The sequence below is a fragment of the Semicossyphus pulcher genome, unplaced genomic scaffold, assembly GCF_022749685.1.
Source record: "Semicossyphus pulcher isolate SPU_LCO1_2020_fin unplaced genomic scaffold, fSemPul1.0.p SCAF_21, whole genome shotgun sequence".
Lineage (NCBI taxonomy): Eukaryota > Metazoa > Chordata > Actinopteri > Labriformes > Labridae > Semicossyphus > Semicossyphus pulcher.
Window position 1 is genome coordinate 3,775,555 of NW_027211695.1, and position 16,188 is coordinate 3,791,742.

At 42.9% G+C, this 16,188-nt stretch overlaps 1 protein-coding gene across 10 annotated transcripts in view; it reads left to right on the top strand.

The window, feature by feature from the left end:
• The window catches only part of nrxn2b (neurexin 2b), a 699,408-nt gene that overhangs the window by 203,075 nt on the left and 480,145 nt on the right, over positions 1-16,188 (top strand). The window contains exon 3 of one of the 10 annotated variants that reach the window (XM_069671761.1): positions 11,938-11,980. The exons of the other annotated variants lie outside the window; for them this stretch is intronic. Within the exon in view, the coding sequence (XP_069527862.1) occupies positions 11,938-11,980 (43 nt within the window). The remainder of the gene's footprint in view (positions 1-11,937; positions 11,981-16,188) is intronic. 10 annotated transcript variants of the gene reach the window in all.

Below are 16,188 nucleotides of genomic sequence, written 5' to 3' on the forward strand. Positions count from 1 at the left end.
TCTATCTATAAAGTTACCTAAAAAAAATGAAAGAATTAAAAAGAATGAACACCACCAACCAAATGTTTGAACATAACTACAGTGGCCGTTCCTGCAGTCCCCTCACTAACAAGTAGCTCCTGCATCCTCTTCTCTTCTCTTGCATGAAATCCCAGTTGAAAGATCGCTGCATACCACTCAGTGTACACTCCTCACTTCACTTCCTGTACATTTGTATTACATCTTTGTGACATAGAATAAACTCAGTCCCTCCATCCAGCTCACAGTCTCTGTCAAGCAGTTGCTCTTTTCTTGAAAGCTGACAGTTGGCTCCACTCCTGAAGGTCCAGTTTTTCCCGCTCTGACAGCTCACTGGCTGTGTGTTTGTAACTTTTGATCTGGTTGATGAGACAGGTACTTTACCTCATCACGTCTCTTTCTTTTTTTCCCCTCTAAAGTGCTTCCTGGCTTCATGGCAGCCACAGTAGTTGAAAAGAAATCAACATTATGCAGTCTATCACACTTTGCAGACGAAGCACAGGACCGCTTTGTGTTCACATAATCACAATGCAGTTCTACACATTTACAGACATACACATGTGTAGCACATACAAAGTGCAGAAGTGCAGAGGCATATAGTGTTATTCCTACGGCTGCCACCAACAAGATCTTCTTTTGGAGGAGGGAAAGTGAATACAGTTTAATTTCTGGGTTGAAAAGTTTTAGCATTGCCTGTAAATTAAAGTTTTTTCAAGCAACGCGTGAAGTCAGCAGCCTGCTAACCACAGCGAAGTGATTCCAAATGTGTCAGAACAATATGCAGAGAGCAAATGTTCTCATTTATGTCAACGCAGTCTAACTCCGCCCCTTCCCATCTTTGGTTCAGGTTAGCTAAGACAGGTGGTTGCTTTAGCATGGCTCTTAGCCACTAACTAGCTAGGTAGTGAGGAATGCTATTAGGACGTTGCTGGTAGCATTGTATAAGAAAATGTGCTTTATCCAATCAGTGCAGTTGAACACACTTATCTCTGCTGGATGCTGTAACTTAACCTGTGGAAAGCATGTGTTTGCCGCACCTCCTCGAACTCAAGCAGCAAAGACAAGTTTCCCATAACAAACCAGCCGGATCAATTTCCTTACAGAGAGAGTCTTGGATAAAACAATAGACAAGACAAATCAACTTGGGCCCCCCTGCAATTAGTTATAAATTAAAAAATGGCTGACTAAGGCACACATGGCGCCTTTTACTGGCAGGGCGCTGGGGCTGGCTGGGAAGAGGCGCTTGTGCACTGAGAGAAAAAAAACACTACATACGGTGAGAGAAAAAACGCTGCACGCAGATTTTGTTTCTATGACAACAACAAGTTTAACTTACTACACAGCGAACAACAAGCTTACAACAACTAGGGCGGTAAAGCACAGCATTTGGTGTCCTTTCTGATCTGCTCCCACAAATGGGTTTCCTACAGCTCCAGGTAGACAGAAACAGCCAAAACAAGTCGCTTCTCCATGTTTGTTGGTAACCACGGTGACAAGTGGCGCACTATCTGATTGGTTGCCTGAAAAGAGCAGCCTTGACGACACCAGCGCCTTTCTGAAAAGTTCCGAGATTTTCAACTTGAAGCGTTTGGAGTGGCTGCACAAAAAATTTGGAGTGCTCTGAAAAAGACAACTATATTTGGGGCTACCCAAGTGATCAATTCATGGAAACTTCCATGTTAATCACTCTTAAACACTGGGTATCTTACAGCATAGAGAACATGTTATGTATTTACCACATGATTCTCTTTGTTCCCGACCTGGAGCCCTCAAACTGAGCTGCCTGAGAAACATGGTGGTGTTTGTACCTGACGTAGTGTTTGTACTTGAGAAAAGTTTTCCTACACATCACAGCTCCTCTTTCAGCTTCCCTGTTCTCCTGATTTCCTTTGAGTTCCACATCTTACGGCTCATTTGGTCGCATACGCGGGGCTAAATGTGATCAGATGCTTAATTCATTTTCTGCCTCGTATCTGAGGAACGTATGGCGTCCGCGCCTTTAAGGAGGAGATGCAAGTTTGTTGACAGGATGTTCGTGGAGTAGTTTGATAACGGAAGAAGAAAAGACAACAAAAAAGGGGACGGCTTGAGAAGGGAGGGACAAATGAGACTGCTGGTGGAGAGAAGGTGTCGTGGGGGGAAATGCAAGAAAGAGCAAGTTAGATGATGATTTTGATGGTGATTCATCCGCACACAGCTGAGAAAGAGAGAGAGAGAAATGGACGTGGGTGGGGAGGAGAAGTAAGAGAGGAAATGTCCGCACAATTACTGCGGCTGCCAGAAAGAGGCTAATCAAATGGCACTTGGCACAGCGGGCCTCTGCTCCACGCAGCTGGTGGAGAAGGGAGAGAATGGGCTTTGACAGCGGGGAGAAGAGCCGAGAGGGAGGAAGTGAGGGGAGGTTGCGGGGATGCAAGGGGAACCAGGGATTCAGAACATGGGAGATGTTGTGTACGGGGCGAGGAAGGAGGGAGATGACTTACTGTAGAAAATGGGACACAGAATCAGCGGTGACAAGTCTTGTGAATATGGAGAGAGGAGGAAAGCATGTGGGAATGCTGGCATGGCTAATGGAAGAGAGCGTGAGTGGGCAGGTGTGGGTGATGTCATGCTACATGACATTTTTTTAAGCTCTATTTTGAAGTTGCAAAAAGCTGCATCACACAGGGCTCATGTGGACGTCTCTTGAAATCTAGAAAAGCAAATGGAAGTGAATCTAAGAAGCATATCATGTGCAAAAAACGGCAAATAATATGCTCTACTTTTAATCTTTAATTACCAGACAGCGTGACTTTTCTGTCTACTCTGTGCTAGCACGACACAGGCTTTGTGCGTGTTTATCTGTGCGACTGAGTCAATCGCAGAGCGGGCTTTAATAGAATGAAGAGAAAGCTTAGGCAATCAAAGCAGAGCGAGGATCTTTGCTGGCACTCGGCAGCAACAAGATGGCCAGTCAATGCTAATTTCAATAACTCTTTAATTATTGGTGTCGGAGCTCCTTTGGATCACTTTGCGCTGTGCGAGCAGAGAAGAGAGGAGGAGAGCCGGCGAGATAGGGATTCTTAGTGCTGAAATATTAATGAAATATGAATGACGGGGAGATACGGGAGGTGTAGGGGGGCAGTGATGGAAACGTCGCTCCTGTATAATTGATGCTGAGAGGAGTTTGGTTGTAGGGGGAAGTTTGGGAGCGGAGATGGATATCTTTCTCTCATAGCATGTACGACTCATGCTGTTAACATCGCTCTCCTCCTCTTCCAAGCTCCTCCACTCCTCCCGTATTGTGAGGCATACCTGACATCATGACACAGCCTCTTCTCCTTTCCTCCCGGTGCACCTGCTGGTTTTGCTCGAGTGGTATACACTTGTGACTCTTGACACAGAACTGTACAATCCATCCACATGTCAAGTTTTTTTGGCATCCGCAGAATCATAGACGCGGCTTCTTAAACCAAAGTTGCAGAGAGTGTTATCCACCCTCCTCTGTCTGAGAAATTGAATGGTTTCAGGAGCCACTTTGCCCTTTAGACAAGTGTGGACCCCGACACACACAGGTGTTCCTATCAGACGAAAGTACCCTTCTCCTGTCTGATCCATGATACCCTCGAATACCTCCAAAACAGTGTGGCTAGGCCTTTGTACTTTCAAAGGTTGTGTTTATGCTTCTTCAGCCACAAATACCTTACAAACCGCTTTTCTTCCCCAACTAGAGTTCCACCTAATTCCACCCTACCAGGCTGTGATTGGCTAGTAATGCTGCACTGTTATTGGCCCAAACCTCAGCCTTTTTTTAATAAAGTTCTGTAGTGTTGGTTTCTAAACTTAACTAAGCTCTTAAGAAGTTTTAGACACCAAAATTACCTGGTGATGTTTCTGCACCAAAATGACATTGTACCATTGATGGTTTCATTTTTAACTTAAAGGGTCAAGACTGAAAGCAGTGTTGAAAGTTTCCCAAAGTTAGGGCCTGATCAGGCAGAGCGCGTTTTGCAGTAGGCACTGCCTTTTTTGTTGATGGTTAAAAAAGAGCAGCTCGCTGCGCCTTTTTTTCTACTGTTGTTGAGGCAACCACCAAATCATAGCATTAACCTAACTGTTATATTGTAAACTGACAGAAGGCCCGCCTCTCCTTCCATCCCATTGGACAATGAGAAAAAACGCCCATGTTGTCTGGCGCTTTTCTGCTTTGAGTTGAAGTTTTTTCAACTTGAGGCGCTCAGAGCGTTTCCTGTAAAACGCAAAGCGCACAGAGCGGAACAACGTGCTCTGCAACGCAAAAGCAGCGCACCAAAAGCGTCCCTCTCATTGATAACATTGACAAAAAAACATAGCATCCAGCTGCTAAAACGCGTTCTGTCTGATCAGGCCCTTACACTGCATCACTGTTGTGAATTGGTGTGGTCAGAAGTGTGTTCTTTTGAACCTGTAAGGGTCCACAGCAGGTCAGACACCTATCCTTTAAACCTCGACATCTAGTTTAAAGAATCATTTACAAGTAAGACCAACCGCTAACGTTAGCTGCACAGAATTCCAGTTAAAAATGTTAGCTAACCTGTCGTCCTTTATTGCTACTACTGAAAAATAGTTTGTGACTGTTGTGATGGCTGCGGACGGGGTGGTGTGGGTAAAAACACAAGCTCTAGACTGGAATAAGTTTATGGAAGCTTACTTGAAGTTTGAGTGTGAAGTAGTGTGAATAGCACACTTAACAAAGTCCATATAAATGCACATAATTACCACTATAAATTTAAACAGGTATTCATGCATTACAAAAGTATTGAAATGTCTTTTCTCTTGTCTTAAGATTTAGTGTTGAAGTAATCCAAAAGTAATATTGTGATCCTTGGATTAGGATGACTGATTACATTTTTGAACAGGTAATTAGTAACTGTATGGGAATACAAGTCACCCTCCCAACCCATGTAACCAATAATAGCAGGGATGCATGTTCTGTGTCTAAGTGAAGAGAGTAGCATGGTAGCATAACTGTGGAGCAGCAGGCGCCAGCTGACCTCAGTGGGAAGCATCTTACCAATACTGCCAGTCTGGTGTTCGCTGTCAGGGTGCATTAATACTACTGGCTTTGCCAGAGCTGTTTAGTTCCATTTTGTTGTGGATAGGGGAGTTATAACTGAAATGGACTGAATGCCAAGAAGAGTATCTGTTGCAACAATGGGAGCTTAGGCACTAGATGTGTGTAAAATTGTCGCTGCTCAGTAGCAGTCTATGCTTACAGGTTTAACAAAGGCTTCTCTTATTACGGATCTTAAAGGAATAATAAGTAGGATTTTTCCTGCATTTTGTCAACAACACATTCAAACTGGGTCCCTCCTCCTGGGCTCTTCGTCACAAGAAGCTCACTCTCACTCTCTCGTGCAAGAACATGCCCATCCCGCCGAACACAGACAGCATCACGGTTGCCTTTGCGCTAGCGTGCTAACCGCCGGTTACCTTTTGCTTGTCTTACCCGGTTTGAGGCTCCTACCTGTCCAGCAGGAAGAAGGCCAACCCTGCATCGCTCTTTCGCATTGTTGTCCGGTCTGAATTGGGCCCAGTTGTTAATTTGAACCACTCCCACACTCACCTCTACGCTGTGATTGGCTCAGGGAACTACAACAGCGCCCCTCCTGAAAACGTCCCATGCAAAGCAAAAACACAGAATAGATGCAGAGGGAAGGGTCTTACAAGGGTATAGAGGCCCATAAGTGATACTTTATATTATATTATATTTGTAAAGGTCTATATTTTATTTTTGTAGGACAATCCTACTTATTATACCTTTAAAAAACAATTGCACAATGAAGGCTTAATCAACAAGTATTATAATGCATTTTTTTATTTCACTAAGCACCTGAAAAGGCTGTATTTTCTGCATTCTTAATGAACCGGGCGTAAGTATACAACTGTTATCCAGTGAATTAAACCTGACTTTATGAGTTCATCACTAAATGGAGTAAATAAAGATACTGTGTAAACACAATTTCTGAAAATGTTAAGTATTAGTTTCCATATAACTCCACGTAGAAGGTGTAACATTTAATCGCAAGCTCCATTAAACAGTCGAAATATAAACCCTGTATAAACACATATTTAATTACAGTAGCAAGATAATTAAAATTGCATGGCTTCTTTTCTAGGCTGCGTGTATTATTCTCTTCTTTTCTGAGCTGGGACGGAGAATAAGGCCTGGTTTCAAAAGCAAAAATAAACTACTGTAATTAGCGTTTATATCCCGCTGCTATTAACAATCTTGGACTTAACTTCAAACCGTACTGCACTGTTGGCAGAAAATACAGCTTGAAAGAAGTGCTAACTGTGACCACACTTTTATTGTTTCCCATAAATATCACAGGAGCACATACAACACTGCAATAGCCTGTCACTGCCTCTTCACTTTAAACAACGGCTGGAGTTGTCACAATCCACCCTGCGGTGTTGAACGTACCTTATCTTTTTAGTTCCTCATTCAAGGTTAGCTAGCTGAGCCTCGGGGAACACTTCAGATGTCTGCGGCGTAAAGAGTTGTGACATTGACACAGGAGTCACAGCGGAGTCACGTCTCCTACATTTGACAAGGTTGTGATGAGGCTGCCATCATATTAAGGGAAAAAGGCGGAACGTGCGCACGCTGTTGTCAGTGCTAAGCAAGCTCCGACGAGAAGGAGTCTTCTGTTTACGGATTGTACACTTAGAAAGAAACTCAACAATCTCTCTAAATACCCACGGGCCTGGGGGGAACACATACACACTGCAGTAGACACATGATAAAAACACCCACGTCCGCTTGCTGAGCGACTGCCCACACTCCTGCACACAGGAAGTGTGTGTGTGCATGTTTGGTTTCACTGAAGCAGCAATACTCGTCTAAGCCTACAGATAGCCGGAGAGAGACGGGGAATGAGTGGGACAGATAGGGCCCAATGTCTAATTAACTTACTGCCTTCAGAGGATGTGTGTGTCCTTAAATCCAAAGCAAATGATGACCACTGGGGAGAAGACAGGGAGGGAGGGGGGAGAGAGGAGAAGAGAGGAGGGGGATGAGTGATGCAGGGGGAGAGAGGATGCTGAGACGCAGAACATACCCCTGCAGTTCATATGAAAGCAGTCTGCAAGAAAGAAGCGGCAACTTTTATTCCGTTAGATCAGCCATCCAACTTCTCACTAGGTATTTGAAAATCAAAGACTTCCTTTCCAGTAGATAAAAATATAGCTGGATGTGATCTTTTCCCTGGATATGGTGATCCTGTTTTGTGTGGCAGCAGCAGCAGCAGCAGCCACGTGAGGAGCTTTTACACACGTTTACAGCGAATGATAGAAAGGGTCCTGCTCCTCCACAGGCGGTATCCTCTTCTGCAATCGCAGGCATGGAAACCTGAGCCAAACATTTCTGGGGAGAAGAGCTCTGTGAATGTTGCATGCTATGCAAACACCTGATGGGTATTTACTCGCAATGTAGGTTCAGCCTTTTTCTGATCTCAAATTCCCTGTGATGCCGCAGCTACAGTATTTGCTCTCAGATTTATGTTCAGTCGAAAGCAAGTGAGTGCAATAGAGGTGGAGCGGAGGCCCATCGATGCACTTTTATCACAATACTTTTGGCAAGATTTGATATTAATTGTGAGATGAAATATTTTGCAATAGTTTTGCAAAAACATGTTGCAATATTTCACCTTTTTGAACAGCATTTTTATTGGAGCAAAATTGGGTTTTCAAGCATATACACTCACCGAAAAACATGCCTTAAAGGGCCAGTTCGGCGATTTTCAACCTCAGTTTTATCGTGCTATCATGGGGAGCTAAGGCGATTATGGTAGGATAAAATGCGATTTGGCTCTGTGCCTTTGGAGGACGCTATCCACCTCTCCAATGAGCCCTGGAAAGCCTCCGCCAGACCACGTAAAACGCACCATCTGGCGGAGGCCAGGGAGCTCGCTAAACTACACTTCCTCAATCTAGGACGCCCGCCTCCGATGTCATGTCTTGTTCAAAATCGTCAGGTTTGAAATGTAGAGATTTTTTTGACGATACACCGGTATATACTCGTCGTATTTCTGAGCCATTGTCTGCAGCGAAAGCGGTAGTATTTCACTCAAGCGTCTCTCGCTGGGCCGTTCCTTTCAGAGGGAGGGGCACAATGCACGCTGGGTGTTGTAGGAATGTAGAATGAGCGGAACCACGAGCTGCTTGTACAACTTTCTCCACAGCTATGGCGCCAATTTCAAATATGATTGCGTCTATCGATTACAGAGAACACCAGCTTTGACTGACGGCGGCTTTTTCCAGAGGAGAATCGCTCCTTTAAATTTAGCGAAAAACTGACATACTGAAATGTATTACGATCTAATTTGTCAAACTCATCTGTAAATTGTAGTTGTAATATTACCTTAATAGCTTCTATAATAAAAGATCAATATGTGTATCTGGTTCTCAATACAATATTGCTACACAAAATATCCACTCAGGTAAGTATTGATGGCTTGCCCCTCTGTATGAGATTGTGAAACAGACTTAGTAAGACATACAAGACAGGCAGGAGGACATGGAGAGGCCGGGGCAGAGGGAGGCAGTGAATTAGTGTCTTTAATTAGAGCAGACATAGAGTGCTGTCTGCGTGTATCACACAGGCGAGGCCTAAAGGGAGGTGTTCAGAGGGAAAGTCACTTTCAAGCTCCACTAATATAATGGGCCCCTCGTGGGACCAAGCAGGGGGTATAGCTCTTTTTTTTTTTCGGTTTATTTCTGTGCTTGTGCGTTCAACTTTACAAGACTCTGTTCAAACGGTTTCAAGGTTGGTTCAAACTGAGTCATCGCCGTAGACCGCGAGGTTAATGTGTGACTTTTTGCCATTATCATCCTCAGTAGCAGCGCAGCCGCAAACAAATAAAGCCTCTTGCTAAGCCTGGTGTCATATCAGTCTTGTGAGGCTAAGCAGGCTGTTCAGTGAGTTGTGAAATTGAAATGCAGCCTTGGTTATTAGACAAACAGCCCATCACCCGTACTGCTAGTTCACTGTCAATAGCCACTGTAGCGTCAGCTAACAACACAACTCATTTGTTGATTAAGAAAAGCTGAGCATGTTGTGTGTACGTGTGCACAAGCGCTGATGCAAGTATTCAGGTTAGTATGTGTGTACTTGCACCCGGGTGCCATCAGCCTATACATCACAAGGGCTACATGAGTGAGAAATATTAATACTTAGCAGATGTACAAATGAAAACATGACTTCTGGTCAAATATCCCAAAGCAAACTGAATGACGTTTATTATTGAGACGTAAAGATGACAAGTACAGCCGCCACTGCGTTTGACAATTCCCTAGCTTGTTGTGTCTGCCTTTGATCATATCTATTTTGATGGATGTATCAGGATGAGGTCATTTACTTTAAATGAAGTCAGGGAACAACCAGGGGCAGCATGTTAATCAGGGGCACCAGGAGAAATCCTGATGGGCTTGTTTTAGAGCGATTACTGCGGCCTAACAATATTGAGCCCTGCTGCAGGGTGAGCTGAAAGAGCTTTGTGCTTGCAGAGTCGGAATCTCCGCGTACAAACAAACACACTCTGTTCGGGCCTGAACAAAATCTACAGTAGGGGACTGACTGAACTACACTGACTTGACATGTTAAGATTACATGCTGGTAAATGTAGCAGGTGTAGGTGAGAATGTATTGATCTAATTGCACTCAATAGGGGTGCAGCCAAGAAGGATGATCTGTGAAAATATAACGAAAAAATAATCTGTGCAAGTCAGACGTTTGGTTTTACAGTGAAATTCTAACTAAATTGTTCTTATTCTGTCACTTTAGATAACACCGCTTTGTGTAACATGCCCTTGTAACGAAGAACCCCTGCAGGTTTAGTGGAGGCAAAGAGATTAAACTGCTGCATGTCTTCTTACGAGACAAACACACTTAATAATTCAGAACCAACAGCTGACAAACCAGCATCGGATGAGCAATCTGCCTCTCTGGGAGGATGAGTAACTGGTGCTTTGCAAACTGTCCGATTTAACACGTAAGCTACAGTTATATTCGGTTTTAAAGTTCTGAACATTTTCACCCTCGATCTGTGGAAGCATTCAATGAGGAGGATCAATGTGTTCCAGTTGGTTAAGGACATTTCTAGCAATGAAATCAAAGCACATTTAACTAAATAGAAGTAATGATTTATTCTTCTATGACATCATTTCTGTATATGGCATATAACTTATATAACAACCATTGACTGTATAAACAGATGGACAACATGACAGCTCCCTAAAAGTGAAGCCAAACCCTCTCTATCGCCCCCTGCTGACTGGCTGCAGTATAGGTCATAAAGACCGCCTCCTCCAACAGATGGGACATGAGTCAAACTATAAAGTCAAAAAACATGCCACGTAAATGTTTCTCAAACATGGTTTCTGTCATTATAGTTAGTTCTTATCATGCTGATTTACGTCCAAGTGTTCGTTTTTCTGACAAGTTTACTTTTAATTAGTTATTTAATGCTGTAAAAAGGATGATTGACAGCTCTGTTGTCAAATCCGGCTCATGCAGGCGATCTGTTTTCCGGATTAGCAGAGTGGAGGAGGATCGGCGAAAGGAGATGTAACTAAAACAATCAATACAGTCATTGAAGTTTCCATACCTGTAAACGTTAACCTAACAACACAAAAAAGCTGTTCTGCTGTTAAACACGCCGGCGTGCGGGATCCTTGCTGGGTTGTTTTTTCGGTAATTCAAGTGTGTGTTTAGATTAGCAGAAGTGGCTATGGCAGCTCCACTCTACTGGCATTAATTTCACACAATAAAAGCAGATGGAGACCTGCGTCTATCTATATTTGGTCATTGGTAACAACCCATTACAAACCACCTTTTCACCACTGCTTTTGCAGTAAAACACACTTTACAATGTTCATCATGTGATTTGCTACTTTGGCATTTTGAAATGTCATGTGACTAACTCATTAACTTAACTGCACACTACCTTCCTGTCCAGAACACTTTAAAATGTAGACAGCAAATTGTTTTGTCTAGACCAAAGCAGAAATCTCTTCATCTAAATTGGAAAAGCAGCTATCTCACCACGTCCTCGCAGATAGGCTGAATGTTATGTTCATAATTTGACATCTGCAGAGTTAGAAGTTGAACTTTATCCAGCGGTTTCCCAGTCAATCAGAGGTTAACATACTATACATGCTCTTCCATTGTATGCAGTTGTACATTCACCTTTAAATATCAGTGGAAATATTGATCCAGTACAAAAGTTTAAAAAAGGTTTTCAAAAGTTTGGCTCAGCGGTCTGCATGGTTCATTGTATATGTATTTCCACCTACACACACTGACTCCTACCAACCGTTTTTCACTTGTGGGCTTCATTAGGATTCCATTGGAGTCACAGAGGGGTACAAGCTGTTGGAGGGGCAACAAAGTCTGTTGTCGAAAGGCTTCCCAGATGCCCATGGTATTTGCTACAATGCAGTTTTGACTTGTCACCCTTATTTGTTTAGTAGTTTAAAAGTTGTCGGATACACAGTGCTATATCCTCAGACCAAACTATCTGCCTGTCTGCAAACAGCCGTGTTATCCGGCTCCTCTGTGGGCAGTTACACAGCTTTTCGATACCAGGTTCAAGAGGTCAAACGCCTTTAGCAACAAGTTTCGCTCATTAAAACTCTTCCTCAGCTGACAGGATGCCTTATTAGTGGCTCAACATGCTGGATTGGTTATTGGCTTTCTCGACATTGGCATTTACTCAAATTTGACCCACACTTGGGTCATTTTTTCCTTTGTGGTCTGTGTGCGTCTGCTCACCCCCTTAGCTGTCAGTCTTTCCCTTTGCGACTTCTTCATGGCCACCGATGTGTAGCTGCAGTTTTTTCCAATTAGGAGTTTTCAGTGCGCTGTAGTTTCTGCACTGCTAATTGTAATGCTGGGAGGGCATCAGTCACATGGCGGCTGGTGACACACGGTATCCCAAGCGTCTTCTTTTTGACCTAACAGTGATCAACTTAACATATGCATAACGCATGGGAGGAGCACACTATTTCCCTTTTACTTTACCCCCATAAGTAACCCTCATCTGATACCTATAACCAACAAATCAGCTCGACCTGCTAACAACAGTCACCTCTGGTTAGATAACTGGAGATAACCGTAGAACAACAGCAGAGAAAATGCTTGTTTGTTTCTGTTGTCATTTGTTCCTCTAACTGTAACAATTCAGGATAAACATTAAAAGCACTGCTCTGAGCTTCTTAGCAATTTCTATTGTCCCTTCTCTTTCTTTGCTAACTACTGTGATAAACCAAATTTACCAAACTAAGGAATCTCACTGCCACAACAACTCAACTACACCAACTTACAGACCAGCTGTAAACGAGCTTATTTAAATTGAATCGCTAACGTTAGCTTACCAGCCTCAGTGCTTGACAGTGAAAAACTTTAGCATAGCTAACTCCTTCCTTTTAGGACCGGGAATCCAGAGCATGCGTTCCCTGGCAGTTAGAAATATCAAAAACCCACCCTCCTTCATTTTTATAGCCACATAGCACAAGTGTTGTATTCAAGACCACCTAAAGACTAACTCAACCAAGACCAGAGTGTAAAGGAATGATTTAAGGCCAAGACCAAGGTAGAGGGTGTTCAATGCACGACCAAGAATAACATTTAGAACATGTCTCCTCTAAAGAAGCGACCAAAAGTACTTTAGGTTTCTCTTTAAGGAGTAGAAATGATTCCCAGAGATCTAAGGTCGTGACTCAAACCTGAGTCCTCGTCGTCCAAGATGAGTAAAAAATGTTTATTCTGAAACGACGCTGCGACCTTCCCAAAGTGGTCTGAAACCGTTTCAGGAGAGAGAATGACCTGGCGCCTCCCGAGACTTTTCCCTTTGTTCCTTGCCCCCATTTGCTCTGCGCCATTCATTATGTACGTGACACAGTGGTTTCCTTTTTCCCAGTTGTTGTAATCGTTGTAATTTCATTATATAGGCTAATTGTGTTTGTTGGAATGTATGGCCGTGTTGGCATAGTCACTACAAGGAACTGAATCCTTTCCTCATCGGTGTCGACATTTCAAAGGCATCACTGGAGGACAGTAAAACGAGGATAAGTGTCTTGTCTTTGTCTGCGTCCTGTCAGATACAGCTCAGCAATAACTGAGCCGCCCCAGGAGATATCAGACTTTCTTATTTTGGTCTGGGATGTTCTTTACACTGCTGATACACTGCTTCACTGCTGGTGATGACATTAACATATTAAGTAAAGCAGTTAACAATGGAAAATTCTGCAGGCTATTTTCCAAGGATTCTCACACAATTAAAATAACCCACATAAAACAAACAACACTTTGTTTCATTTTCTCTTGGCTTCATTAAAAGTAATCTGTGATAAATTGTGCAAACTTGTATGTTTCTCTTTAGGCGTTTACGTTTTAAGTATCTTATATGGGATGCTTAGACACCAAATGCTGTTGTAAAAGTGTCTCTGTGCAGATATTTAAATGACTTTGCGTCTCTTTTGAAATATTTTCACACAGTTCAATATCGAGTTAATGAGCCAAGTCTGACCAATGCTCACTGGAGCCGTTGGAAGAACAAAATCCATACCTCTGTGTTTCAGATGGCTTCTTTTGTGTTTCGCTGAGGTGAACGTATGCAGACATTACCCACGTCATTGGTGCAGAGAATGGCCAGCCGTCTGTGCAGAACAATCATGGTTAAATGAGTCTTATTTGTGATAAAGAACATTGGACTCTGATGTAAATATATCCTTCGAATGGCAAGCGTCCGCAGCTTACAAGAGAAAGTATCTCAGAAATTCTCATGTCACTAATACCGGCACATGTACAACATGTTTGGGTAAGTGCAGCTTAACGACGGGGGGTCTCGTATTGCTCAAGTGAAGGGCATGTTCTGGCTCAACTTAATAGTGCTTATTATGCACTTCGCCTGTCTTTCAGTCAGCTCCCTGTCGGCTAAGGAGCCCACCATTCAGGAGCGCATGAGGCTATCGTTAGTGTCAGTTTGCTTGACATTTTCTTTGTGTCCCAGTTGAGCCTGGAGACTGAAAACCCCTCCACTGTGATAATAGTCACCTGCCAAAGAGCCACAGTAGGAGAGGAAAGATGGTGGTTGAAGAAGTGAACACAGGAGAAAGAGAAAGAAGTGCAAATCAGAACGGAAGAGATAGAGGTGAGAACACGAGTCCTCACTTTCAAAATGGATTGTTTCCAAGGTGAAAGACAACTTTGTGATCTTCAACAAGTCGTCTTTATAAAGTCAAAATATCCTCAAGAAGAAGAGTTTGAGAAAGTGGACAGGCAAAAGTATCATAAAATATTTGATGTCAATTCTCAGTGGTGACAGTGAGTGAGGGAGTCAAACCTGAGTGCTGACATTGCACAACCTAAGACGCACCTTGTTTTCAGTGGCAATGTCAGGGCTATGTAACCAAACCTACAGTACTTTCTTCCAGTAAATTAGAGATTTAGTATGCAAATCAGGCCTAATTCTGTTCTTACCAGCTTCATGGAAAGACTTACTTTCTTTTTTCTTTGCCACCTGCACGCTCCTCCAGCGACCTTCAAATTCTGTCAATCAAAGCAACAGCATAAGGGATTAAATTAAAACGAACCGTGCTCTCTTAAAATGTGACCTGCAGCTACGTTTAAAGATGGAGGAGCAAAAAGAATCTAATCAAGTGTCTTTTATGCCAAGGGCTCTTGAAATGCATGTCCTTCGCCTGCACACTTAGTCATGGGTTAGAATAAAGTCTGTGAACACCTTTTACTAATAAAGTCAAGTGGATGGTTTGAATGGAAAACAGACACAATTTACCAGTCTGCAGTGCAATGTGAAAAAATTAAACCATATGAAAAAAGACAGATAAGGGCTGTTGCCAATATTTTGAGAGCTTGGCGACTGATGGCTGATAAATAATGGCGATAATCCTACTTTAGGCAAAGGATAAAACGCATACACTAACCTGCGCTTTCTGAACACCAACACCAAAATCTCTCTCCAACTCTAACTCACGTTTCCACCGTCCTTTTCCCGTAATACCTCACCAGCCGCGGGATTTCGGAGCGAGACTTCTGTTTCTGGTTACACGAAAAGGATCCTACTCTTTAAAAAAAGGACGATCTTTGTCGGGATCATTTCCGTAATGTTGTCGGACACCTGGAGCAACAATCTGATTTGTTCCTATGAGTCATTTCGACACCTAAATTTGAAAAAAAAAATAGGGTCCAGGTTTAAAAATACTGAGCTTCTCCTTTAATTTAGGCAATAAATCAATTTACGTAATAGACTAGGTTTAGAAAAAATATTCTCTTCAACTTAAATATACTCTATCTACAGGAAATGTAATGTTTTGAAATGTATTGTTCTAAAGCATGGTTCAACAAGACGAAGATCTGAATGCTGTGTCTGTAGCGCTCAAGAGCTGAAAAAAAGGCAGTGTAGACAACTTGAATGACTCATTCATTACTTCACTGTGGACATGTTATTTGATATTGACACTTCTGCTCTTTTGGCAGCCTCCCTCAGAACAAAGGAAACAGTGTGAATGGCCTGATAGCACATTCACTATATGGCTCAACTATCACCTCTTAAGTAGGGGAGGAATGGTCGGTGCAACAAAGAACTTTGGCCTCCAGCAAATGAGGTGGGCAGACAGCAAATTATAGCTCCTTCATTACAGCACTGCAATCAGTCCAGCGATCGATACGTACAGTAATGACCAGCTGTGGAGAGAAAGGAGAGAACAATGGTGCTCTACTTCAACCTTGTGTCAATGCTTCCACCGGAGACTGGAGGCAGAGGTCCATTAATGTATCCACAAATTACCAATACAGCTAACTCGAATGTGTCTAAGGTCGGGGCTCTGAACAGCATACATACCAGAGATCAGCTGTAAGAGTTATACATTAATAACATAATTCCTACGACTACTAGACACCTTACATTATGATATATAATTTCAGTCCTGCAGTGGTGATTGGGCAAAATGGCTTTCTTTTACATTCTGATCAAGGTCATGCCAGACATTTCAATTCTTCTACACTTCACTGCCTAAAGACAAGCTTTTGTACTGCCAATCAAAGAATTCCTCTCTGAACCGCGATGGAGTGTTTAGAGACCTAATAAGCCTTATAACTTTTCAATGTATTCATCACACTGGACTTCC